This window comes from Cavia porcellus, unplaced genomic scaffold (assembly GCF_034190915.1).
Source record: "Cavia porcellus strain 051 isolate PalLab524CR breed Dunkin Hartley unplaced genomic scaffold, mCavPor4.1 scaffold_21, whole genome shotgun sequence".
Classification (NCBI taxonomy): Eukaryota; Metazoa; Chordata; class Mammalia; order Rodentia; family Caviidae; genus Cavia; species Cavia porcellus.
In genome coordinates, this window is record NW_026947504.1 from 27,923,010 (window position 1) to 27,950,569 (window position 27,560).

At 44.3% G+C, this 27,560-nt stretch overlaps 1 protein-coding gene across 1 annotated transcript; it reads left to right on the forward strand.

The window, feature by feature from the left end:
* Atp12a (ATPase H+/K+ transporting non-gastric alpha2 subunit) lies at positions 1-27,560 on the forward strand. The gene is given in 23 exon segments (NM_001172916.1): positions 1-153; positions 882-1,022; positions 4,443-4,502; positions 5,362-5,565; positions 6,305-6,418; positions 7,178-7,312; positions 7,430-7,547; positions 7,784-8,052; positions 9,206-9,404; positions 9,527-9,636; positions 11,438-11,572; positions 16,599-16,791; positions 18,107-18,282; positions 18,945-19,081; positions 22,113-22,263; positions 22,641-22,809; positions 22,905-23,059; positions 24,483-24,606; positions 24,753-24,898; positions 25,354-25,487; positions 25,714-25,815; positions 26,240-26,331; positions 26,546-27,560. Coding segments are annotated over 23 exon segments (3,102 nt in total). The 5' UTR covers positions 1-144; the 3' UTR covers positions 26,575-27,560.

Below are 27,560 nucleotides of genomic sequence, written 5' to 3' on the forward strand. Positions count from 1 at the left end.
GGAGCCGCTGGATCCTCGCCCGCAGACTCTGCACCGCCGCCCGGGGAGTCCAGGCCGTGCGCCCTACGGCGGACAAGACCGGCCCTCGCCGGCCACCAAGCGCACCCGCCCCGAGCCGCCCTCCAGGGCGCAGCCAGCCGCAGCATGCGCCGGGTGCGTGCAGTCCAGCGCCCGGAGGGCCGGGCTGGGGCGGGCGCGAGAAGGGGTAGAAAGTGCGCTGGGTCCACGCTGTCTCCAGCCCCGGCGCCGTGCGCCCCGGGCCGCCTGGACGGAGAACCCGCGGAAGGGGGTCGAGGGACCAGGCGAGCTCTGCAGCATCCGTCCTGCTGGTGCTCTGCTGAGTTAGACCGATGAGCTGTAGTCGGAGAAGGCTATCAGGAAACCGCCCTGTTGGGTGCTGAGGACTGAAGCTTAGTGGACGCCACCTCCTCCACGGAACGGGGCGCAACGCTGATGTGACCTGTGAGAATTGGATCTCTGAGACCTTGCTGCCAACCCCTCTGCCTCACCAGACAGGGCTCTGTGAAGGCAAGGGAAGGCTGGTGCCACGCCAGCCTGGTAGCCCCACGGAAGGAGAGGACCTAAAGGACTCTGGGAAGGTGGCAGAGGGGAAGTCCCCACAGCCCTGGTCTTCCGTGTCCTCTCCTGGTGCTCACGAGGGGCAGATGGGCCCCTCCCTGATGGGCGGCTCCCTTCACAGTATGTCCTCTCCCAGTGGAGCGCACTCCTCTCAGAAAAAACAGGAGGAAGGCTAGGGACTAGCTCAGGGGCACAAACCCCCTGCCTGGCAAGCTTGAGGCCGAAAGTTTGAACCCCAGTACCAAAAAATAAAACAAAACAAAACCAGAAAGGTCAATAGTGTCCCTCGTCTTCTCTTTCAGAAAACACTAGAGATTTACTCTGTGGAACTCGATGGAACCAAAGACACCAAGCAGTTGGGCCAGGAGGAGGGCAAGAAGTGCAACGAGCTGGATCTCAAAAAGAGTTCTCAGAAAGAGGAGCTGAAGAAGGAGCTTGACCTGGTCAGTAGTCCTGGGGCCAGAGTATCCCAATGAGCTTGCCTTGGTCCCCTCCCTGTCAGGAGAGAGGAGAGTGGGCTCTTTACCAGGCGGCTGCAGTCTGGTTATAGCGTCCTGGTACAGCAGTCCCAAGCCCCAGAGGCCCTGTGCAGCTTTCCTTGCTCTTTCTCTCTCCTGACCACTTTAAGGAGCCACAAGCAACCACTTGTCAGTTTCCAAGTGGTTGAAACACATTGTGCTGCCCAGCCTCCCAGGAGGACAGCCAGAGCACAGGCCCTGCTAGGTGTAGGGGTGTGTGCCCATGAGCTGGAAGAGCCCAGTGGGAGGAATGCTGGCTTGGGTGCCACAGCCCTTGGCTCAGTTCACATCTCACTCCTCTGATTCAGCCAGGAGCTGGCTGCATAGAAGTGTCATTACCTTCATGTTAAATGGAAAATAAATAATTTGCAGAGTCTGTAAAGGGGAAAAAGATAAGTATTTTGTGATTAACGAACTTTGTAAGAATGCAGTAGTGTAAGGAAGAACTATGGAGTTCTGTAAGCTACCCACTATTCCAGGGCCTAGGCCTGGAGAGCAACTATGACAGCTTTCATCTCTTGAATCCAAAGGGAAGAGATCTACAGGGAGCCTGAGACACTGCTAGAAGGTCCCTGCAGTTCTGGGCAGACATTAGAGTCCTGTGATTGTGAGGCAGTAGCTGGGCTGATGCAGCCATTCAACGCACTGGGGCTGCTGGACAGCTGATTGGTTAATGTCTAGGATTTGGAAAACTGGGCCTGGCTCAGTTAAAGTTTGCTTGATAAATGCTGCAAACCAGAGCTGTTTATCTTTCTTGGAAAGCTGATTAATCAGAGTAGCACCTGCTTTGCATTCTTTCATTCTGATAAGACATTTACAATACAGAAAGAAAGAAAGGAAGAAAGAAAGAAAGAAAGAAAGAAAGAAAGAAAGAAGCCCTGAAGATGGACTGGCCAAAATTTAAATAAATCCCAGTGTGGCTGACACTGTTTCCTATTTCAAAAAATGGGAATTAGAAATAGACTGTATAGTGCACTAGTGATTTAGCTCAGTGGCTCAAAGCACTTGCATGGTAAGTGCAAGGTCGTGAGTTCGATCCTCAGTACCAAAAGAAAAAGAAAGAAAGAAAGAAATAGAACCTCTAGCTGAACTATAGTAGGACAAAGAACACCACTTGGTAATAAATAGTAACATTTCTTATGTAACTCTAGTGCTTAAAATTGAAGACATGAAACTTCTGTTTATATACCGATTCCGTCATATGTCTGTTGATTGTGATAAGATTCTCTCTCCTTTGAGCACTTTGTGAAGATGTATAGACAAATCATTTCCATAGTATTAGCCAAGGTATTTTCCTGTTTTGTTGTTAAGAAAGGAATATCTTGATTTTCCTTGTCTTTCTCAAGCTTCTCACAAGAATCCTAGAATTTGTCACATGCTACTGGAATGCTTATGCACCCTAACGTTTGGGCAAATTAGACTCTTGGTCACTAAAATTATCCCTGTCCTCTCTGTGTATCTTCCACTCTGTATATCTCTGTGTCTCTGTATATCTATGTATCTCTGCATTTCTGTATCTCTCTCTCTCTCTCTCTCTCTCTCTCTCTCTATATATATATATATATATATATATATATATCTGCATCTCTGTATATTTCTGTATATCTGTATGTCTATCTCTATATATCTGTATATGTGTGTCTGTATATCTGTATAACTTTAAACATCTGTATATCTCCATATACATGTCTATTTGTATCTCTGTATATCTGTATATGTCTGAATATCTCTATATCTATATACATATCTCTGTGTACCTGTATATATGTATGTCTCTATATATCTGTATAACTCTGTATATCTCTATATCTCTGAATAACTGTGTACCTCTGTGTATCTGTACATCTCTGCATATCTGTATGTCTGTATATCTCCATGTAGCACTGTATATCTCTGTATACCTATATAATTGTATACCTCTGTGTAATACTGTATAACTCTATACATCTACATATCACTGCCTATCTGTATATCTCTGCATGTCTGTATATCTGTATGTCTCTGTATTCTGTATATCTCTGCATATCTATAGTCTGTATATCTATAGATCTGTATGTATCTGCCACCCTGGGGCCTGCCTTGTGCTATTCCAGTTCTAAACAGCAAAAAGCGCTCCACATGTCAACTATCTCACCTCATCCCTCCCCATGTCTCTGGCACCCTGGCTCTAGGGACCTCGTTGCAGGGACTTAAAAAAGTATGAGGTTCAGTTATGCAAATGATCTCTTCGATCATCCAGTGTTGCATCTGATCAAACTAAGTACACTGTACATACACAGAATTCTTCCTTAACCCTCTGGATCCTTGGCAATATCACATTCAATCAATGCTGATGGAATGAATGAATGAGCAAACCAGAATCTGGCTGAGAAGAAAGCTAGAAGCAACCTAATCTTAATGCAACATGAAACTTTGCTGGATATACTTAAAATACATGGCTTTGGTAGCAGTCACAGGATAAATCTGTGTTTCAGATAACCATGGCTTAAATGATCCTGGATGTTGCGCTTGCTAGGGGCTGACAAAGACTCTCTCTAGGTTTCTTGCTACAAAAAAAGACTTCCAGTCTTGTAGCCCAGAGGTTCTCAAAGGGAAAAGAGGGAAAGAATCCTCCCTGCCCCACCCAGGGGATGTCAAGGAACACTTTTCGGTTGTCACGACCCAGAGCCACTATGGTAAGAGGTGGAGACCTCAAAACCAAGAATTATTGACCTAGAGTGTCAGTAGTGCTATGGATGAGAACTCTGTTTCAGTCTTTCAAGTCTGTGGTAAAATCAGCAAGTGTGGGCCATACTAGTATATGCTTATGGTCAAGTTTTTAATATGTGGGACTTCTCTAACCTGTGAACCACATGACTTTCATGACTACAATAAGAGAAGTTATGCTTCTTCCTTCCAGAGACCCCACAGGGAGGGAGCCACTGTACAAACATAGTAATCAAGTATACTTTTGGTTCAGTCATTACCCTCGGCTAGATCCAGGGTCCAGGTCTGTGTGAATTTTCCATCACTAGCACCTGGCAGATAAGGTTGTCAGGACCTACATGCTCTGGAGAGCAGGGTGAGGAAGTAGGCACTGCTTTGTTCTGAAGCCACAGACAGCTTACTCCATGCCAGTGGCAAGGGCAGTGTGACCTCTCAAGGGGCCTTGACCAAGGCTATCCCTCAGTGTCTTCCCTTGCTGCACAGGTGGGTTTTTCTCTCCTCCTCCTCCTCCTCCTCCTCACATCGTCTGCCCCCTCCCATGTTCAGTGCCTCTCCCAGTTTCCAGGACAGTAAGAGACTGGGAGTAGAATCCTTTAGAATAACCTAATCCACTGTTCTCCTTCCCTTCATGGACTTCAGGACGATCACAAACTCACCAGTGAGGAACTGGAGCAGAAATATGGCACAAACATCATCAGAGTAAGTCATCAGGGACCTGAGGATGGGGAAGAGATGCCTCCTGGCCCTACAAAGGGGAAGACTACACTTGGGATGTGTGGGAAAGGAAAGGCACCTTAGGATGCAGGACCTTCGGCCACACCTGTGAGGGTGCGCATAGACCCTAGCCTGATCCCAAGACAGGACCAGGTGGCCTCCCAGAGCTGGCATGCATGAACCAGGGCCCAATCCAAGCTCTTTTCAAGCTGGACAGATGCCCGGGCATAGAAAATCTTTTTCCTGTGACCGAGGGGCTGCTGTGGTGTCTCTGGAAAGATACACCTGCCTCCTCTCTGTCTTCAGGAAATATGATAGTCCATGGGGTTCTTTTTATCAGAAACCAGGGAGGCTGTGTTAGAAAGTAAGGACACTGAGAAACCATTTTAGAGCCCTAGGAAGCCTGCTGTATCTTCTAGATCTTACAGACTCTCCTACCACAGAAGTACTGCTTCCTTCTGTGAATTCAGATCCAAGTTCAATTTCAAAGATTTGGATGTCTCAACATCTAAGTGTCCGTCTATTTCCAACTTAACAGAAGTTCTTACCATGTGGTTCATACTGAATTGGCAATAAAGGATAAAGAGAGACAGAAACCTGGCCTTAAAGCAGTAGATGTATAGGAAAGTGTAGTGTGCACGCTATCCTATCTGAGTGGCCTATACACAGAGAGATCCCATGAATTATGACCCAAAGGAGCAGCACAGTAGGTTCCTGGGGTGCTGCAGTGTTTGAACTGAGACTCAGGGTGACTTGGATGTATATCCATGGAGCCCCCAGAACCTAACCTAATTTCTGTATATTTCTATGTATGTTTCCCCCCCACCCCCACTGGCTTTTTCAGGGTCTCTCCAGCACTAGAGCTGCTGAGCTCCTGGCTCGGGATGGGCCCAATGCACTCAGCCCTCCAAAGCAGACTCCAGAGATTATCAAGTTCCTCAAGCAGATGATTGGGGGCTTCTCCATCCTTCTGTGGGTAGGCGCCATCTTGTGCTGGATTGCATATGGGATTCAGTATGCCAGCAATCAATCTGGATCCCTTGACAATGTAAGCCACCTTCCATCCATCAGTGGGCACGGTGCTGGGTAGAGGCAGGATGCAAGAGATGAGAAAACCAGAAACTCTCCCCACTGTAAACCAAATGTTATCTAACTTTCCCACACCTCAGGAGCAATCTGAGCACCAATTTTAAAATAAGCAAAACACTTATGGGAAAAATAATCTATATGCATTTTGGGGCTCTCTATCCACAAAGCTACCCTTTCCTTTTACCAGAAAAGACAACTAACCTGAATGTCAATCCTACAAGACTAAGTTGTCCAGCCCCACACTAAGAGAAAAAAGCCAAATGCAGAAGACCATGTGTTGTGTGAGACCACTGATGAGAATCCTGAACCTAGGCCATGTCGGTGGGGCAGGCTGGGAACAGGATTGGGGAGTGACTACCACAGGACAGGAGGGCCAGAAGTGTTCCCAAGTTCAGACTGTGTATTGTTTTGGAGTATTTGCATATACACAGTGAGCTAGCTTGGGGACAGCACCTAAGTGTAGACACAAATTGTGTTTGCATTTCCTATATGCCTGTTGACAGACAGAAGATATATTTTTGTAGTAATTTTTAGTATGTCTGTGTTTTGACATGGGGTCAGGTATGGAATTTTCCAGTTTGGCATCTTACTGGAACTCAAAAAGTTTCAGATTTTGGAGCATTTCAGCTTTTGGAATTTTGGATGCAGGATGCTAAAGATGTACCTATTTCTGACTGTTATTGTTCCTCCTCACACAGGTGTACTTGGGTGTGGTACTTGCCTTGGTTGTGATTCTAACAGGGATCTTTGCTTATTATCAAGAGGCCAAAAGTACCAACATTATGTCCAGCTTCAGTAAGATGATTCCCCAGGTAAGCAGCAGCCACTCTTCCTCCAGTCCCTATGTGAATTCCAGGTGAGGAAGTATCTCTGACCTCGTCTCTTGGTTGTCCAGGACATCTGGACAAGGTACCTCAGTTGAGAGTCTGAACCCCAATTCCTCTCAGTGTTTGAGATGGTTAAATGAAGTAATAGCTACGGAAATGCTTAGTCAAGGGAAAAGAGGACAGAACTTAGTCTTCTGGACCATTTGGATGATCAGTTCAGGAGGTTCTAGAATGTTCCATGGTTCTCCAAGGAGGACTACCTATGCTTTTTTTGTTTGTTTTTTGCCACTGTTTTTGCTTTCAGAGTGTGTTGCTCAAAATGTTCCAGGGGGACCCTGTTGTCCCCTCTCCCCCAGTAATCCCTTTTAGGGATTTACCATGGCCCAGGCCTTGGCCTTGGCTTGGCCCAAAGCTGGTGGCTAGGTGGAAAAGATAGCTGCTCTTGTCTAAAAAGTAGGACATTAAAGTCCTCCACACCTCACCAAGACTATCAGACCCTGAGAACCAACCCTCAGCATTTCTCCCAGACATAGCTGAGGGCTCACCCTTATGGCCAGCATGCTCCCTGGCCTTATTCACCTGACCGCAGCCTTTTCTCATTCAAAAGCAAACCTCAAGGAAAAAAATTGTTCCTTGAGTCTCCAGGCCTCAAGTGGAACAGTCTTCAGTCTAATTCTGACCACCATAGGGTCACTTACCACCCCCAACAGCAGTCCTAGGCCCCTCAATTCTGTTTTCCCACAGGAAGCTCTTGTCACTCGTGACGCAGAAAAGAAGGTTATCCCTGCAGAGCAGCTGGTGGTGGGGGACATAGTGGAGATTAAAGGAGGAGACCAGATCCCTGCGGACATCAGGCTGCTATTTTCCCAGGGATGCAAGGTGAGCTTCAGGAGTCCCAATCCTTGGGGGGAGGGGGGGTGCTCTTCTTTCCCAGTCTCAGTAGAAAAGGTAGAGAACAAGGTGCTTGCTTTTGAACTGTTTCAAAATTTCCTCCAGGTGGATAATTCCTCTCTCACTGGGGAATCTGAGCCCCAGCCTCGCTCAGCTGAGTTTACCCATGAAAATCCCCTGGAAACAAAGAACATTGCCTTCTACTCCACCACCTGTCTGGAAGGTAAGGCCTGCTGGTTCTCAGGATCACATGCCCCAGTGGGACCACTTCTTCCTCTAGTGTGTGATGTTTTTGTTTGATCCATCACCTATTACAAAGCTTTTCCCATAGCAAACATAGAATTGAGGACCCAGAGGACTGCTGTTGGCCTTTGTAATGTTGTATGCTAACCAGTCCTGTCAGCCTGCAGAGAAGGCAGTGGCAGGACCCGTGGAATAAAATGTCAACTTCCCCTGTAGGCACTGCAACCGGCATGGTCATCAACACGGGTGACCGCACCATCATTGGACGCATAGCTTCCTTGGCCTCAGGGGTTGGAAATGAGAAGACCCCCATTGCCACTGAGATTGAGCACTTTGTCCACATTGTAGCAGGAGTGGCTGTCTCCATAGGCATCCTTTTCTTCATCATCGCGGTGTCCTTGAAGTACCGTGTTCTGGACTCCATCATCTTCCTCATTGGCATCATTGTGGCAAACGTGCCCGAGGGCCTCTTGGCCACTGTCACTGTGAGTCCACACAGCCTGCATGCAACAGTGCTGGCATCCATCACTACTGCTGGGGAGGTGGCTACCAGCAAACCTGAATCTCTTCCACTCACAGATTCGAATCTCTTCCGAATCTTTTGCCACATTCTGAGGAGATCATGTCTTAGAGGCTTTGACAAAAGAAATTGTGATATTTTTAACATTTAAATGTGTCATCCTTGAAAACCACATTTTCTATAGATCATTTTGCAATTCACATAGATTACTTTGCTCTCTGAAGATCTAGAGAAGTTTGTGTATTTTTCTAGAAACTTAATGTCTTCCTTGTTCGTTTTGGCCCTGGAAATTGAAGGCCTTGGGGCCTTCACATTGGAGCTATGTCTCCAGCTCAGTTTTATTTGTTATTTAGAGATGGGTCTCTCTAAATTATTAAGTTGCCCAGGCTGGGTCGGGCGTGAACTTGTGGTCCTCCTACCTCCCACCTCAGCCTCCCAGAGTTATGGGATTACAGGTGTACACCACCACAGCTGGCTCCCATTTCTATTAAAAACAACCAAGCATGGTCTTCCATAATCCCAGCCCACTGAAAGGCTGAGGCAAGAGGATTGCAAATTTAAGTATTACCTGGGGAATTTATCAATACCTCATTTCAAAAAAAGAGCTAAGGCCTCTCTCTCTCTCTCTCTCTCTCTCTCTCTCTCTCTCTCTCTCTCTCTCTCTCCCCAAAAAGAGCTTGTGCTTGGGCATTCATGCTCATAACTGTCAAGGATAGAGAGGCCGAAGCCAGTTCACTCCCTCGCTCCCTCCTGCACACCAGGCCAGCTTCCCACCTCAGAGGTACACCCAGATCTCCAGCCTCCCTTCCAAAGTATACCTTAGCATCAGCTGCACTGGGCCTGTCTGCCGCACATTGATCCCACAGAACCTTTTCTTCAAGAATAAAGGGATTAAAAGTGCCTCACATTTAATTAAAATGAAAAAGATTGTGACTTTTAGGGCTTCTAGTGCTTTTTGGTCACAGGACAAACTTTGCTGCTTTGCCAGCTATACCTCTGGCCTAAGACTATTCCAGCTCTTTCCTAAAATTCAGTCACAGCTAACCTCAAATGGTTTCTGTACAACCAAGCCCGAGTTCAGAATGGCCATCCCTGAGTGCTGTCCTCTGTCCGGCCAGGTGACCCTGTCACTGACAGCGAAGAGGATGGCCAAGAAGAACTGCCTGGTGAAGAACCTGGAGGCAGTGGAGACGCTAGGCTCCACCTCTGTCATCTGCTCAGACAAGACTGGGACGCTGACCCAGAACAGGATGACCGTGGCACATCTGTGGTTCGACAGTCAGATCTTCACGGCCGATACGAGTGAAAGCCAATCAAGTGAGTTTTCTGGAACCTTTGTTCTGACCCAAAGCCTGGCTGAGCAGCAGTACATCATGTGGAGGGTGGTTCAGGCATGACAGCCCAGCACCCACGATGCCTCTGTTCTCTCTCTTCTCCAGACCAAGCCTTTGACCAAAGCTCTGGAACCTGGGCCTCCTTATCCAAGATAATAGCACTGTGTAACAGAGCCGAGTTCAGGCCAGGACAGGAAAATGTCCCCATTATGAAGGTAAAGCTACCGTATCACTTAGTGTTATATCACAGCCAGCATGAAGTTATTCTGTGTTCCACTTGAGTGATTTAATCTAACAGAAGAAAGTTTATACTAGTAAGAGCAGTGTGACTCAAGTGCGTGTAGAAGGTTTTCTTTATTCCAGCTAACTTTGGAAATCTCAGAGATGCTTAGCTGACCTCAGAATGTGGGGTTTGCTTGTTTCTTTATTTCTTTATCTGTTTTTTGAGATGGGGTCTCACTGTGTTATTTAGGCTGGTCTTGAACTCTTCGTGTAACCCTGGCTTACCCCAAACCTGTGGTGATGCTGCCTCAGCCTCCTGAGTGCTAGGATTACAAGTGTGTGCTACCATACTTGGTTCAAGATCTCAGAATGTTGATTTAGGTTCTTTTGAAAATTCTATCTCATTCTAGAAAATAAATGTGCCTTTAAGTTACTTTCCTCCCAAGTGGGTATAATCAAAGTTTATTACAAGTTCCATCCACTGAAGTTTAAAATAAAATTGGATGGAAATAAAGGATCTCTCCTAGTGCTTGTTCCTCTTGACCGAAATATAGAGTAGATGGGATCTGAGCGGTCCTGAAATAGCAGACTGTAAGGTAAACTTTCCGCCACCACCTCCTCCTCCTCTTCTGCTGCCTTTTTCTCATCTGTCTCCCCTTCCCCTGCTTCTTTCCATCTACTTCCATCCCCTGCTCTTTCTTCTTCTCCATCTCAATAAGACACTGAATCCATTCTCCAGAGTTTTCCAATTACCACCTATTTTTCTTGGTGAGCCTTCCCCCTTCTTTCATTTGTGTGTGTGTGTGTGTGTGTGTGTGTGTGTGTGTGTGTGCTTGTTTTTCTTCCCCTCTCAGAAAGCTCTTTGACATTCTTGGCCAGTTGCTTTCGTGTCATTGCCTTTCACATTTTTATGTCCAATTTTGACTTCTCACGCAAAGCCCAGTGTGAACCACAGCATGCCCTGTGTATCCTGTTGGAAGTTCTATCACATAGCCTCAGGACAGATGACACCTGTCACCTTCTGCCTGTACCTAGCTTGTTAGTATCTTGCCCAAATTTTTGGGTTTTCTATTGCATAAGCATTCTGCTTGTCATCTAGTCAATACTTTTAGAAGTCACTTTTATCTTTCTCCTTTCCTAATATCCATCAGTGAGCCAAGTCCTATCATTCTGGCTTCAAAATCTGCATAATTTTTTTTAACTTTTTAACGGTACCAGGGATCGAACTCACAACCATCTGCTTGTAAGCAGGTGCTTATGCTGCTGAGCTAAATCCCCAGCCCCAATCTGCATAATTTTACATTTGTGCTATTACTACTGTCTTGCAAATAAGGTATTAAAGAAGCAACCTCCTCACTGGTTCTTTGATCCTGGTTTATCCCTTCTCAGTTTTCCAGAACTACTGATTCTGTCTCCATCTCACGTTTTCAAAACTCCCTGTCATTCTCTAGTTTTCATTTCTTGAGTCGAGACCTCAGCCTGCCTGTTAGAGACTTCAAAACCTACTACATCCTCCACATCCACCTGTGTTTCCAGCTCTCACAGTGGAATCCTCCATGCCTCTATTCATGTTATTCTGGTTTCTAGAAGGCTTCCTTTAGCCCATTCCTACGTGGCTCCTGTCTTGTCAGAGCTAAGGAACCTTTTCCTTACATAGCTCTCACTTATTTGATCCAGCAGGCAGCCACATTGCTTTACATCCTCACTGGGGTCCTGACTCAGGCACTGGTGGTCATGTGACAACCTTGTCTCCCAGCTTATGTACTGAAAATATTTATCTTGTTTGACTTTCAGAGAGTTGTGGTTGGCGATGCTTCAGAAACTGCTCTTTTGAAATTCTCTGAGGTCATTTTGGGTGATGTAATGGAAATAAGAAAAAGAAACCGAAAAGTAGCTGAAATTCCTTTTAACTCTACTAACAAATTTCAGGTGAGTTTTTCCTCACAACTGGCAGCCTCTTTTGTCACTAAAACACTTCTACCTGCACATATCCACTGATTATCCCATAACATGAAAGATTCCTGGCCTTAGAAATAGTCCTTGAGGGATGGAGGGCCTGGGGATCTGGTAAACACATGGTGGTTTTCCCTTGTTTCTTGCTTTCCCTAAAGAAGAGGAGAAGGTGAAAAAAAGTAAAGAGCTTTCCAGGCCTGCTTCTCCTATGAAGGATCCACGCATGTCACAGACACACACCACTTACACACCACCACCCCCGCCACCAGGTAACTTGTGTACAAGTGAAGAGTGCCAGCCACGTGACATAGGATAAATGGGAAATAGGGGAAGTTGTAAGAACTAAAATTTATTGCTCGCTGAGTACAGTTGGGCCTCTATACCTTCCAGTTTCACATAAATAGATGCAACCAACTGGGGATCAAAATATTTAAGAACAAAATAATTGCATCTGCACTAAATATACACAGACTTTTCTTATGCCCTGAACACTACATTATAACAACAGCTTGCCTAGCATCAATGTTATTAGGTGGCATAAGTCATCTAAAGGTGACTGAAAGACTATAGGAATATGTGCATAGGTTCCATGCAAATACTGTGTGATTTAATATGAGGGACTTGAATTTTGATATCCTCACAAGCTCCTGAGAATATCAAACAACAATCATGTGTAACAGGTTTTTTTCCTACATTTCTCACTGAATTCTCACAACAAGCCCACAAGGTAGAACCAATGAATTCCAATTCATAGATAAGGCAAATTCATGGAGTCCAAAGTGCATACATTTTCTACTGCATGTAGGCAGGACAATTCTGTCTGATGGCGTGGAAAGGTTTCCCTTGAGGAGAACAAGTCTCTCGGGTGATCAGGCACAGTTTTCCTGTCTCACCTGTGGCTCCATTGATAGAGCTCTCAATTCTACCCACTGCTCAGGAAGAACATGACCAGCCTGGCCCTATTTCTCTCATCACTTCAGGAGTGGCCAGCAGACTATCTCCATCCTGCTTGTGTTCCCATAAACAGGAGTTTACAACTCAAGGTCCTTGACCTTGTAGATGGGGCTTCCCCCAGAGAGCCAGGGGTCGTAACTTGGGCTTTGCATAACTGTAAAGTACAGTCATATGTTGCTTAAAATTGAGGATACATTTGAGGAAGAAATTGTTAGGTGGTTTCATCACTGTGCACACATCACAGAGTATATCTACATGAGCTTGGATGGCTCATACCACTACTGGTATCATTTATAGGTGGCATAGCCAGTTGCTCCTAAGCTACAAACTTGTTTAACCTGTTACAACACTGAGTACTGTAGGCACTTGTGATTCAGTGGTAAGTATTTGTGTATCTAAATGTATTTGAACATAGAAAAGGTACCGTAAAAATACTAGGCAATTTTGTCAACTCCACTATAATTTTATGAGACCATCACTGTACATGTGGTTCCTCCTTGATCAAAATATCATTATGCAATGTGTAATGTCTGTATAGAAAGAGAATAATCACATGTAAGGAAATTTCTAGCAACTGTCCATTCATACTGGTTTAGATACAGTTTAGGATTAGTGAACAGTTGTGTTGCAGACAGCTTTGTGGATAATGAGCCACTAGAGAGTTGTGGTTAGCTCTATAAGTAAACAATTAATAAAAATATATGATGTAGGGACTGGGATTTAGCTTAGCACCCTGCCTGGCAAGCATGAGGTCGTGAGTTCAATCCCTGGTACAAAAAAATCTATAGTGTAAAATTTTAAAGCAGGGGAGTCTGGCCTGGTGGTGCATCGTTATAATCTAGATACTCTAAGAAATGGAGGCAGGAAGATCACACGTTCAGACACAGCCTGGGTAATCAAAATTTTAAAGGGTCTGGGGATGAAAGTTAGTTTGAAGGGCCTGGGTTCAGTCTATGGTACAAAAAATAACAGCAACAGCTAATAAAAATATATGACATAGAATTTTAAAGCCAGGAAATCAGATGTGTTATTTGAAACATACCTGAAGATAGAATGATAGAATGAGCAATGATTCTAAAATGACAGTACCATAATACTACTACTGTTAGCTATTCTGAGCTAATTTCCATACACATGAAATCATTCCTTCTTGCCGTGACTCTAAAGCAGGCAGAGGATAAGTAACCAAGGTACAGAGGGTGGTATACAGCTGTGAGGGACAGAGCCAGAAGTCAAAAAGAGCAGAAAGTCAGCGCTAGTAGAGGCTGGGCTGATGGTCTGCAGGTAGGAGCAGGATGTGGAATGTTGCTGAGGCTCCATCTACCACAGCAGAGGCATTTCTTGCCACGTGAGAAGTGAGAGAAGGCAGGCTCTGGGGTCTTCCTATGGCAAAAGTGGACCACACAGATTAGGGCCTGACGTGGGGAGCAGGCCTATGTGAGCCTTCACAAAAGAAGTCAGAGATACTGTTGAGGGAGGGGTGGAACCCAAGAGTAGAGTGCTTACCTAGCACAGAAGGCCATGACTTAACACCCAGTACTGCAAAAACAACTCCCTTGGGTGCCATTAGGGCCTTTTATACATAAGCAACACCCTACTTAAATGAGGCTTTAGAAGTCGTGGCCCTGGAGGTCTCTGTGTATCATTCAGTAGAAGGAAAAGAAAATTGGAAAGTCCAAACCTTTATAGTCTTAAAATAGCTATGCCCAAAGGGATTGTGCATGAAAATACTTATAACTGATTACAGCAAGCTGGTAGTGGTGGCACACACCTCTAATCCCAGCTATTTTGAAGGCTGAAGCAAGAGAACTGCAATTTCAGTGTCTACCTGGGCAATCAGCAAGATCCTGTCTCAAAAAAAAAAGGGTGTGATGTAGCTCAGTGGAGAGCACTTGCCCAGTGTATGAGAAGCTCTGAGTTTGAATCATAGTACTGAAAAAACAATGCAGGTAAATACAATAAAACAATTTATGGGAAATTAGAAAATTAGGATAGTTCTTCATAAAATTTTACACAAAGATGAATGTATTTCATTTAAAAGGGTATCATTTATATCCCCCATGATTCAGGCATCTGGAGCCTGTTACCATGGTTCCAAACCTCAGCCTAAGATTGGGCTGTAGCTCTGTTGTAGAATTCTTGTCTAGCTGTATTAAGCCCTGGGTTCAATCTCTAGCATGGCAAAAAAAAAAAAAAATTCTATCTAAACATCTCGTATGACCATTGAACTTCTCCATGCCTCAGTTTCCCCTTTCTGAAAGGTAGTAACTGTGCTCTTGGCTTTTTTTCCTTCTCCTTAATGCTGGGGATCAAGCCCAGCCCATGCACACGCTATAGGAACTCTACATTATGCTGCACTGCCATTTCTCAGAAACATGTTAAGGATGAAATGGGTCCGTGTACAAAACATAAACAGTGCCTAGCATGTAGTACACACCATAAAAGTGTTTATGCTTCCTATTTTTAAGTATGAAAACACCTTTTTTTTGTTCCTGACTATGCTGAAGATTAAACACAGTGCTCTGGGAATGCCAGGCAAGCACTTTGCCAGGGAACTACACCTCAAGCTCTGTCCTATTTTTTATAAAATGATGGTAAGTGTAGATTGGGAGGTGAGAATAGATTGGAATGTTTTGGGTAAATTAATTGGCTTTTTGGGTTTTTTTTAGTGTCATTACTTGGCCATAAAAAGAAAAAGCCATAAGCAACCCTGTTTGTCCTCTGCTATTTTTTTCTAGTTGTACTCAATATTGATATCCCAAAGTCCAAAAACTATCAATTTGAAATCAATTGTTAACTGGCAGAATTTTTCTTTGTGACCTATTTGCTCCCAAAGATTATAGATTGAAAAAGTTTCCTAAAGGAGGTGGAGATTTAGCTCAGTGGCTCAAGTGCTTGCCTGGTAAGCATGAGGTTGTAAGTTTAACACCTGGTACCAAAAACAATTTAAGAAGAAAGAAAAGAAAAGAAAAGAAAAGAAAAGAAAAGAAAAGAAAAGAAAAGAAAAGAGAAAAGAAAAGGAAAGGAAAGGAAAGGAAAGGAAAGGAAAGGAAAGGAAAGGAAGAAAAAATATTTCTAAAAGTCTTTGGTATGCTTAGAACAAAGAGTATATAATAAGAGTTCTAAGAAAGTGAGCCATTTTATGATTCTCTTACAGTTTCTAGTAATCTTACTAGGATGCTTCTAGGGGTAGAATGGCTGGGAAAGGGTATTCATGTCAAAACATTTTAAATTTGATTTTTATTAGGATATGTGGGTAGGACATAATCATTACATTCTTCATGGGAAGCTGGTCCACGTCTATAATACATTTTAGTTTGTTTTATGTATCCTTCCCCTCCTCTCCATTCCCTCTCCCTCCCTCTCTCATTCCTCTTTCCTGTCAAACTTGTGACCCCATTCATTAGCTGTCCTCCTGAAAGGCCATATATGACAGTATCCTCTTCCCCACACCTCTGTCATCTTCTTTTATGTCCACGTAATGCATCTGGATTGAACCCAAGGTAGAGCGGCACAGGAATTCCTGCTCTGCTCAAGAGTTGTGAAAGTTGGCTGCTCACCACAGGAGGGAGAGGAGCTGAGCCACTGAGGCTCACTCTCACAGCCTCAAGGGCTGGTCCTGGCTGAGGAGAACCTTGAACCACGCAGTTTCCCCTGCCCCCGTCCTTCAGTACTGAGGATTTGCACTAAGCATTTTTGGTGGTTTTGTTTTGTTTTGCTTTAACAGAGTCTCACTAAGTTTCCTGCTACCTCAACTTCAGAGTGGTGGGATTACAGGCATGTACCACCATACCCAGCAATAACCTGTTTCTGTCTGAAATACAAGCTTCACTTCATATGTATTCCATGTCCCTCTGGTCTCTGGTTATTAATTGGCAGGGGAAAAAAAGTGGATAGGTCATACCTGGGGATGTTAAGGGTTCCTCTTCCACCATTATATCTCACAGACAAGTGGAGAAAGGATTGTGTTCCCCTCTTGTCCCATTGCTAGCTGGGAGAGCTATGGTAAACGTTACTACATCTAACATGCTCTATTGATGCCTCCCAGCTGTCCATACATGAGACAGAAGACCCTGGAGACCCGCGTTTCCTCATGGTGATGAAGGGGGCGCCAGAGAGGATCTTAGAGAAGTGCAGCACCATCATGATCAATGGCCAAGAGCAGCCACTGGACAAGAACAATGCCAATGCCTTCCACACAGCTTACATGGAGCTGGGCGGCATGGGCGAGCGCGTGTTAGGTGAGTGCAGGCAGCAGAATTGCTGCCCACCTCTTGGGAGGCACAGATGATGATGCCTCAGGAGCTAGCAGAGTAGTGATTGTGTCACATGAATCACAAAAAAGTGAAGGGCTGGGGATATATTTAGGTGGTAGCGATTGCCTAGCACTTGCACGGATACAGGTTAGATTCCCAGCACTGAAAAAAAAAATATAAACAAGATGGAAACATGTAAGAGGATGCAACATAATAGCTCCAAAAAGAATGGGGTTCCTTCCAGACAAGGAAACTTAAAGACTTCCAGGAAGGAGTCACATTTTTCACTGACCTTTGAATGGCAGTATTGGAAGGGAAATGAGGACCATGGAGGCCACCCAGAAAGGGATAGGGCATACTCACACAGGGTGCAGTGGTCCAGCCCATGCCATGTGTTGCAGGATAGGCGAGATGGCATAGGTGTGGAAAGCAGGGCCACAGACACAAATTACAGGGCTTGAATACATGATTGAGGAACTGGGCTGTTGTCCTGACTCAGCAGAAAACACGGGGCGCTTTGCAGCACGAGTGAGCTGCTCAGAGGCACGCCATTTGTGAAGCTACTATCTGGGAGGTTCCACCAAACACAGAAATATCTTCTACTTCAATCTGGCTGATGTTCGGGGGGAAAGGATGATGGCTCTGCCCCATTCCTAATGATCTTTCTGATGTTCTTTTCTTGCTTAAGGACTGAGCTTTTTACTGCTCACCAGATGCCCAAATTTCCTTCCCCATGTTGTGAAATATCTTGTGCTGACTTTTCTGCCTAAAATGAGTTTCTCACCCCTAACCTTCCCTTCTTTCCCTGGAAAGATCATGTATCTCACATGTGACCTTCTGGGAAAGTCTCACCTGCCTCCCCATGTAGCTGAAGTATAGCTTGACTCCGCAGTTTATACCACATTTTAATATGCTTGGTTGCTTTAGCTCTTGGTTCCACCACACAACAGGCATATGTTCAGAAGTAAAGGCTGTACATTTTACTTACTTTAGTCTTTATACCTCTAGACTTAATGAGCATAATACATTATTTTGGATAAAATATGTTTCCTTTTTTCTTTAAAAAAAAAAAGCATATATTGTGGAATTGAAGAAATTAAACTATTCAGTATAAGCTAATGTATTGATAAAACAATAAATAATAAAGAACTGAGATTTTCATTCATTCATTTGTGATGCTGATGATTGAACTCAGGGCCCACAAATGCTAAGCACCTGCTCAGTCCCTAAGCTCTATCTTCTTTACTTTTGTCATTCCTTATCCTTGTCTCATTGATTCCCAAATTCATATGCATTTCAGGTTTCTGTCATCTCTACCTGCCAGCACATGAGTTTCCAGAGAACTACTCATTTGATGTAGACACCATGAACTTTCCCACTTCTAACCTCTGCTTCGTGGGACTTCTGTCCATGATCGATCCTCCTCGGTCCACTGTGCCAGATGCCGTTGCCAAATGCCGGAGTGCAGGGATCAAGGTGGGAGTTATTTTCCTAATTTAAAACAGCCCTTTCTAATAACTTTGGTCAAAAGACACAAAGAGTATTTAGGATCTTCTAGTACATATCATAGTCCCCATAGTATCTCTACTTTTACTGTGCTAAGATTTCAATAACTGGCCTGAGAAAGTAATAGGATTGTGTCTCTGTATAGTTACCACAATAGTAACTACAGTGAAAATCTCATGATGCTATGAATTGACCATATCTTACCATAGGCCATGATAGGTAATAAAGTGTTACTACTTAATCTTGAGGTTCAGCCTCCATCATCTATTTATCTTCATGATATTAAAAATAAAATATGAGTGTCTAATACCATGTTGGTTTCAGGACTGTTGCAGCAACATGGGGCTGCCTCAGGTAGACATCTATAGGCCCTTTCCACAAATAAAGTGACATCAAAGTAGAAGAGCTTCCTCTAGTGTCAGAGAAGAAAACGGAAGGAGCCTAGGAGTAAGGGTAGACCCGATGGGACCAGCGCATCCTTCATGACAGTTACATTTTAGATCCAGAACTTCCCATAAAGCAAGCTGCCACAGCCATGAATAATACTCGCCAGGTCCTGATGCTAAACTGTTAACCTTGCTGCCACCAGCCTAGTTCTTCATGCCCACAAGTCCTTCTTGTCTTTGCTCTAGGTCATTATGGTTACAGGAGATCATCCCATCACAGCCAAAGCTATCGCCAAGAGCGTGGGAATCATTTCAGCTAACAGCGAGACAGTGGAAGACATTGCCAAACGCTGCAACATTGCTGTGGAGCAAGTTAACAAACAGTAAGCACAGAACCAGTGTAGCAGAAACTCAAGTTTGTACCCAGCTAAAGAGCTGTACTGTGGAACAGATCACCTTTTTTGTCACACATTCTCTCAGGGTAATGCTTGACTGGTTTGACCTATACAAAGTAATTTATCTATCTAATCATTCACCCAAGAGTTTACCAAGTACCTAATTCATACCAAGAACCATACCAGTGCTATGAAAATAACTCTATGTGTTGGTCATCTGAAATATCAAAATCCAATAAGTTCAGTGATGTATAGCTTAATAACAGGGAAATGTCCTAAGAAATGCAATTCCATCATTGTGCAAGCATAATAAACTATATTTACACAAGCCAATGTAACTACAGAATCGCTAGGTGGCAACATCTTACAGGACTTCTGTCACAGGTTGGAGTCATGTGGCACAAGACAATAGATCTAAAAACCTGTGTGTTCCATTTAGAGAAAAACTAAAAAAAGGTTTATATACAAATCACTTGCCATCAATCCAGTTGTATCATCAGAAATATTAAGAACCCTTTGAGTTTCATATATCACCATATCCAATGAGCATCTTAGGTACTTAGCTATGGATTCACTTGGCTTCACATTGTATAGCTGTGTAAGCATATTCTTTCTATTTGGTAGTAAATAGAATGGAAGCTTCTTAAGGAAAGCTTTTTTCTTTCTTTTTTCTAGTATTTTATTTTATATTTTATTTCTTTTTGGTACCATGGATCAAACTCACCACCTACACTTGCCAGGCAGGCACTTATGCTGCTGAGCTAAATTCCTGGCCGTCTTTTAATTCTTTTAATAATTCAAACATCTATTCATGTATTCACCAGTTAATTCTTTCAACAGTTACATTTTGAGTGTGAACTATGTGCCAGGCACATACACTACTGCAGTCAACAGATACTGCCCTCATGTGCTTGGGGAACTTTCTGTGTAGCTAGGAAGACAGGAAAGAAAACTAATTGGGATGTAATCAGCATAATGAAAGGGACAGCGGCCTGGATTGTGAAAGGTCTGAGTGAATAAAAGGCTCCAGAATCTCAGGTTGCAAAGAAAGGTCACCAGTTTCTATAGTTTTTGTTTGGTTTGAGTTTTGGTTGCTGTTTTTGTGGAAGGGGGTTTTGGTTTGGTTTTTCCAGTACTAGAAATTGAACTCGAAGCTCCACTTGAGACACGTGCTTCACCACTGAGCTACACCTCCAGGCCCTTTTATTTCAAGACAGGATCTTGCTAAGTTTCCCTCAATGGCCTTGAACTTGTGATCCCTCTGCCTCAGCTTCCCAAGGAGCTGGGAATATAGGCATTTGCCAGCCACCTCATCTGGTTTGGATTCTATTTTCAGGGGGAAAGGAAAAACCTATGACTGTTCTCTTTTACCCAGGCACTTATGCCTTTTGCAAACACAGAGCTGGCTATCAACTAATCAAGTATTGCTAAGTAATAAATTATCAAGAAAGCTTGCCAGCCAGAAGATAGCCCTGGGCACAGCAGCAAGTATGAAGTCTCAGTTTTCAGCTTCATTTTGTATAAGTAACATCCCTCTGTAAAAACAGGTTTGGGGTTTGTTTAGTTGGTTCATTTTTTTAAAAAATACTAGGACTATACAGTTCATGTACTTTATCACACTGAACAGAAGCATGAAGTAGACACTTCTGTGACTGTTTTCATTGACCCACTTCGTCAGCTCCGGCTTCATGACCATATCAGAACGTTACCCTGCAGCTATACCAGGAGAGGAAGAAGCTTTTCCTTTGTATCATACCTCAGGGGTTTTTACTGACAGGAAGAATGTGCAGCTTAAGTCAAGTGCTAGAATTCCAATATTTAGCACCAAGAAGAAAAGCAAGAAAAGCTCAAAACTTACAAAATATAAAGAAAAAGGTATGCAGTGATCTGTACTGTCAGTATTTAAGCTAAGATTTGAAGGCCAAAATGTGTAGTGCTTGCAAGGGAAGCTGAGGGGGAGAGACTCCCTAGTTCTGGCAAGGAGAACTATGCAGGCCTCAGGGGATCTCAGAAACAGGGAGACCCCTGAGCTGGAGGTAGAGCCTAGCAGGAGGCAAAGTTCAGTATCTCAGGCCATGACCTTGCAGTCCACACCTGGCCCTGCTGCCAAATCAAGTTAAGGATCCCAGAATCTGCTTGGAGCACAGCAGAAAGCCCCCAACTTTAGCAGAAGAGTGGCCCTTTCAGATCCACAAAATCAAGAATCCCAGAGTCTTACTTTTATATGGAGCAGAAATAATCCTGCTCAAAAAAGACTCCAACAAACCTTTCCCCTAAGAATACTTTGCACATAGACTTTTACAAACCTGAAATAAGTAACAGTAAAGAATTTATTTATTTATATCTATTAACCTAAGGGAATTCTGGGATCTAGAAACATTTTTTTTTTAATTTTGTTTTGTTTCGTTGATGATTTGATTTGGTTTCATTTGTTGTTTTGCTAGAACTGAGGATTGAACTCAGGACCTTCATGCTGAGCTACATCCTCACCAGTTTTTTATTTTTAACTTTGAGGCCTGGTCTCCAACTTGTGATCCTTCTGCCTCAACCTCGCAGAGTTCTGGGATTAAAGTGTGCAACACCTTGATTGGCTCTTGTTTGTTTTTGCTCTTTATTTATTTTTGGTCCTGCTCGGAATTGAATCCAGGGGTTATAGGTGCCAAACAAGTACTCTACCTCTGAGCTACATCCCTAGTCCCAAGCGGTCTGTTTTTACCATACTTTTCCTTGTGAAGTAAAGCACTGCCCCAGGAAACACACACTGCTTACTCATTCCTGAGTGAGAAAGGTTAAGTGATATTTTTTCCCCCTGTTACTACAAGACCTTAACTACTATCTTGAAATGGAGACCAGAATGTCTCCACTACCTCTGGCCTCTGAAATCTAATCAGACTATCAAATGTCAAGGATATTGTTTTCTGGACAAAGCCAAAAAAGACTTGCCTATTCCTTGGCCAGAACAGTGTTTCAACCTAAAATCTAGCCCTGGATTTCACCAAGTTTTTTCTGGCCTTTTCAGGGATGCTAGAGCCGCTGTGGTAACTGGAATGGAGCTGAAGGACATGACCCCAGAACAGCTGGATGAGATCTTAGCCAACTACCCAGAAATTGTCTTTGCCCGGACATCACCGCAGCAGAAACTGATCATTGTGGAGGGCTGTCAGAGGCAGGTAAGTGGATGGCAGTGCTCAGGTGACTGGCCAGGCCTGTCTTGTCCCTGGAGAAGTAGGCTGATGCCATGTTTGTTTCTGAGAGGCCCTCACAGCTGCACACTGCCCAGATCTCTGCATTGTATCCCACATGTGATAGTTGTGGCTATAGAATACTGAGAGATGTAAAAATATAACACTAAACGTATGAAGACAGTGGATACATTCATCCCTTGGGAGCCACAGGGGCTTGGTTCTGGGAACCCCAAGGACACCAAAATCTGTGGATATTTAAATTCCTTATATAAGATGAGGTAGTATTTGCACAGAAGCTACACACATACAACCAGTGGCCCCTCAAGCCCATTTACCCTCATTCTTTCACTGGATACCCACAGAATGCAGTTGTTGCAGTGACAGGGGATGGCGTGAATGACTCTCCGGCCCTAAAGAAGGCAGACATTGGGATTGCCATGGGGATAGCAGGTTCTGATGCTGCTAAAAATGCAGCTGACATGGTCTTGCTGGATGACAATTTTGCATCTATTGTCACAGGAGTAGAAGAAGGTGAGTAGGGACTCAAGGTGTCTTCCCAATTGCCAGAGTTGCCTGGGGGAGGGGGTTGATAAACAAGTTCTATAAAGAGATACATTTTTCCCTAGGTCGCCTGATCTTTGACAACCTAAAGAAGACCATTGCATACACCTTGACCAAGAACATTGCTGAACTTTGCCCCTTCTTGGTCTACATAATTGTCGGGCTCCCCTTGCCCATTGGCACCATTACCATCCTGTTCATTGACCTGGGCACAGATATAGTAAGTGATTCAAAAGGGAACAGTCTAATAGCCACCCTAGGGGTTACAAGAACTTTGTATATTCAGAGTTATTATCAAGGGCCAAGAGATGGCCAAACTCAGTGCTTCTGAAACTTTATCACCATGAGGTAAAGCCTGAAGTGCTGTGTTTTTAACAAGCTTCCAAGTGATGCCAGTGCTATTTCTCCACAGACTACACTTGAAAGCAAGAGACTAGAGACTGCTATCAAGAATTTAGAAATTAAAACCACTCCGTGTAGCACTTTTCGGGATATAAATCGTGGGGCTGCGATGTAGCTCATGGCAGAGCACTTGGGTTCAATTCCCAGCACTGAAAAAAAAAAAAAAAGACATGACTCTACCCCTCAGAAAATACGCTAGTGGTCAGTTTTAGCCCATGTGCCTCCTCACTGTTTGGGGCAGATAAAGAAATTACCCAAATAGTACATGTGCCTTGAGGGCCCAGTGGCTAAAGCACTAACCCCAGGACCACACCCCTTGGAGAATCTGATCTGGACGCTGCTTACCTAACCGCAGTACAAAATAGCAGTTATTAAGGCTTACAAAGCCCCGTCCTACAATAATATCCCCTGAACCTCTCCTCTTCTAGTGTCCCCTCTTGCCCCATGTGTCTCTGACTTACTCATTCCCAGAGGAAATAAGCTGAATTCAGCATGAATATAGCCTTACAAACTACCTTCTTCTTCCCTCTTGTTTGATGGAATACCCAGTGTATTCTCTGTGTTGGGGGAGACTAGGCATGTCTTAACCTTTAAGGGGAATAGTCCCCACAGTACACAGGTAACTTTCCTAGTCTTTAAAATTTGCTCACTTTTCCCAGTTTAGTAGTTCTCCAAATGTGGAACCTGTTAGAAATGCAAAGTTCCCAGCCCAGGAAGCCTGGTGGTGGAGCTCAGGGATCTGACTCAAAAGGTCCTCTTGTTGGCAGAGTCTGGGAGAGGACACTGTTCTACCACATTGCTTTGGGGTCCAACTGCATGCCAAAATGGAAAGGGTAGTATGAGAAACCCTTGGAGGAAGAGACAGGTGTTTTACAGTAAGCATTATTTAGAACTACCAATATATGGCAATAATAAAAAGATTGATTTCTCTTTTTTTCTCCCCATCATGGTCCTGAGTAGTAAACCCCAGGCTCCATGCACTCCAGGCAAGTGCTCTAGCATGGCACTGTATCTCCAACGCAAAAGCAGATGGATTTTTAAATCCAGCTGTCAAATTCCACACAGACAAGGGCATCTCCTGTTGCTGCAGGGAACTGGATCAACCAGTTCCCCATTCTCACCACCCCCACCGCCATCCAGATCCTCCCACCCACTTCATTAGGTCACTGGCTGTCTGCATGGCAGTGCTGAGACTGAGTGCCCAGGCTTAGACTTCATAGCCCTCCTTTCCTTTCCTCTAGATTCCCTCCATCGCCTTGGCATATGAGAAGGTTGAAAGTGACATTATGAACAGGAAGCCACGCCACAAGAAAAAGGACAGGCTAGTGAACCACCAGCTTGCCATCTACTCTTACCTGCATATTGGTATGATGAAAGCATTCCTCCCTGAAAACGTGCTATTCCTTTGAGAGGTGATGTGGGCTGGCAGGACGGACTGAGAGGAATCCCAGGACAGTGAGGTGGTTCTCAGAGGCTGCCACAGAGTCTGACCATGTCACTCACCCTTTTAGGCCTCATGCAGGCCCTGGGAGCTTTCCTCGTGTATTTCACTGTCTACGCACAGCAGGGCTTTTGGCCCACTTCTCTCATTCAACTGCGGGTAAAATGGGAACAGGACTACGTGAATGACTTGGAAGACAGTTATGGTCAGCAATGGGTGAGTTGGGAGCTCTGATGCCAGCATCTTGTGGTTCTTGTCCTCTCGTCTCTCTCTCTAGCCTGGAAGGACACAAAACCTTCATTTTTCTAAGTGACATCGATGAGACCCCTAAAACCATCTCAGTTCATGGGGGAAGGGAGTTTTTGGTGACCCTGGTTCAAGCTTTGCCAGAACTCAGCCCCATCTCTCAAACTAGACCTAAGCACTGCCCTTTTTACATTACCTTTGCTATGCATGTGGACGTGTAACTAGTCCAATAATGCCCTCAGTTGAACCAAATAAATTAATATGTTCCCTACTTGGCTGGCTTAAAGAAATAGAGCTTTCTTTTCAAACATAAGGAGCTGCTTTACCCTCAATCTGGTGAGAGGATCAAGCTTTGCAGAACAACACTGACATTTCTCTGGAGTTCTTCTCCAGGTCTCAGTCTCATCTTTCCTGTCCATTCACAGACAAGGTACCAGAGGAAATACCTTGAGTGGACAGGCTACACAGCCTTCTTTGTTGGCATCATGGTTCAGCAGATAGCAGATCTGATCATCAGGAAAACCCGGAGGAATTCCATCTTCCAGCAGGGTCTGTTCAGGTACTTCCTATGCCATGGTTTCCTGACATGGTTTGCAATGTCAGGTACTTCCTTATTTCATGGTTTAGGCACCACCATGCCAGGATGCAGGAGGCTGCTCCTTCATAGGACCTACCCATGGCCACACCCGTAACAGAAGGCATTGACTGACTCCACCATGGCACAGCGCACTGGGTGTAAGATTAGGGAGCTGCTGATTAGAGTCTGTTCATGTGGTCTGTTACAGAAATAAAGTTATCTGGGTGGGGATCACCTCACAGATCATCGTTGCCCTGATTCTCTCCTGTGGCCTTGGGAGCATCACAGCCCTGAATTTCACCATGCTCAGGTGAGTTCACTTTCATCAGCCTGGAGGAAGGATGCAGCCCCTGTTTTCACTGTTACAGCCTAAATGAATATTAAGATTCTTGCAAAATCTTCTGCTTAAGTCTTTCCAAAGAGATCAAACTGATTCTGTGCTAAGTCCAGCATCTGACCTGCCCATTTCCATCCCCACCCCCAAAAAAGAAAGCAGTGGGTTTCTAAGGCCCCACCAGGCCATCTCTACCCATATCCAAAAGGTTGTATGAATGGCAGATACTGCTTCTAGTGATCACAACCCAGGTTAAGTTAGGAGCATTGTGTTGTATAGCAGAGTAAGTTTGTTGTGCTTTCCCATAAGGCTGGAAAAATGAGACTTCTCTGCCTGGTAGCCAGGGACTGGGTTATCCCTTTGGAAAAGCTGGACTCCCCTCACTCCCCTCTGCTTCTAGGGTTCAGTACTGGTTTGTGGCTGTCCCACATGCCATCTTGATTTGGGTGTATGATGAAGTACGAAAACTCTTCCTCAGGCTCTACCCTGGGAGTAAGTAGGAATACATTTCTCTGTCTGTGTGTGTGTGTGTGTGTGTGTGTGTGTGTGTGTGTGTGGTGCTGGGGGTGGAACCCAAGGCCTAGCACATGTTAAAAAAGCACTTTACCACAATGATACACCCCTAGCCCAACAATGTGATTTTTGAGATTCTGCACTGCCTTCCAGAGGCTCTCCATTTCTGACACACTTGTTGTTACCTCTACAGGTTGGTGGGATAAAAACATGTATTACTGAAACCGTGTCACTCACCGGAAGATTTCTATGCAGTGCCAACATCATCAAAAGAAATGCTCATACAGAAAACTATATGAGAGATGTTTTGTACTTTAAAGCTGAGGTTTGAATGTTTATGTAGGATTTTCATCTCTTTCTCCATCTCTTTATTTTAAAATATGTGAACTCTAAAGTAATGGTAGAGAGACGAATGTGTTTATGTGTATGGAAAGCTCTCTGTGTTAAGTAGTCTTGTGTAACCCAAATCCCTGCTGTGGTCTTTTTAAACTAAAATAGAATTGTTCAGACTTTACTTCCTCACATGGTAAAGACCCAATGACCAGCTGAGATTTCTGTGAATTGTCCCAAGGACATATACGTTCATTATCACCTTGTTTTTGGGAGATTGGTGTACATCCAAGTAGCATTGAAACCTTGGCTTCAACTGAGACTTCCTCACTATGACTTTCCCTGGTCACATCACATCATCCCACTTCCCATCACCTCCCCAGCACTTTTGTGTCCCCCTTCCCATGTCACCCTCTACCTTAGCACCAGAGCCTCCAACAGAAAGCTCCGTGTCCCGCTTTTACACCCCAACTCAGAATTCTCAGCTCATCCAGAGGGGCTTTCATTTACCAGGATCAAACTCAGCAGAATTATTGTGGCTCCGATAGATGTTGTTGTTGTTGTTGTTACTATTATTATTTTTTCGGTGGTACTGGATATTAAACTCAGATCCTTCACACTGAGCTATGTCCCTCCCCATTTTATTTAAATTCTGAAACAGTCTTGCTAAATTGCCCAGGCTGGGCTCCAATTTGCAATCCTCCTGCCTCAGCTTCCCAGCTGCTGGGATTATAGGTGTGTACCACCACACCCAGCTCAATACTTATTGTAAAACAGTTGCCAGCAATAATTTTATGTAAGTATGTTGTAACTTAGATGTATTCATGTTAACCTCTGAAGAGGTTGCCTTTTTTAAGTAAAGACGTTTTATAAAATCA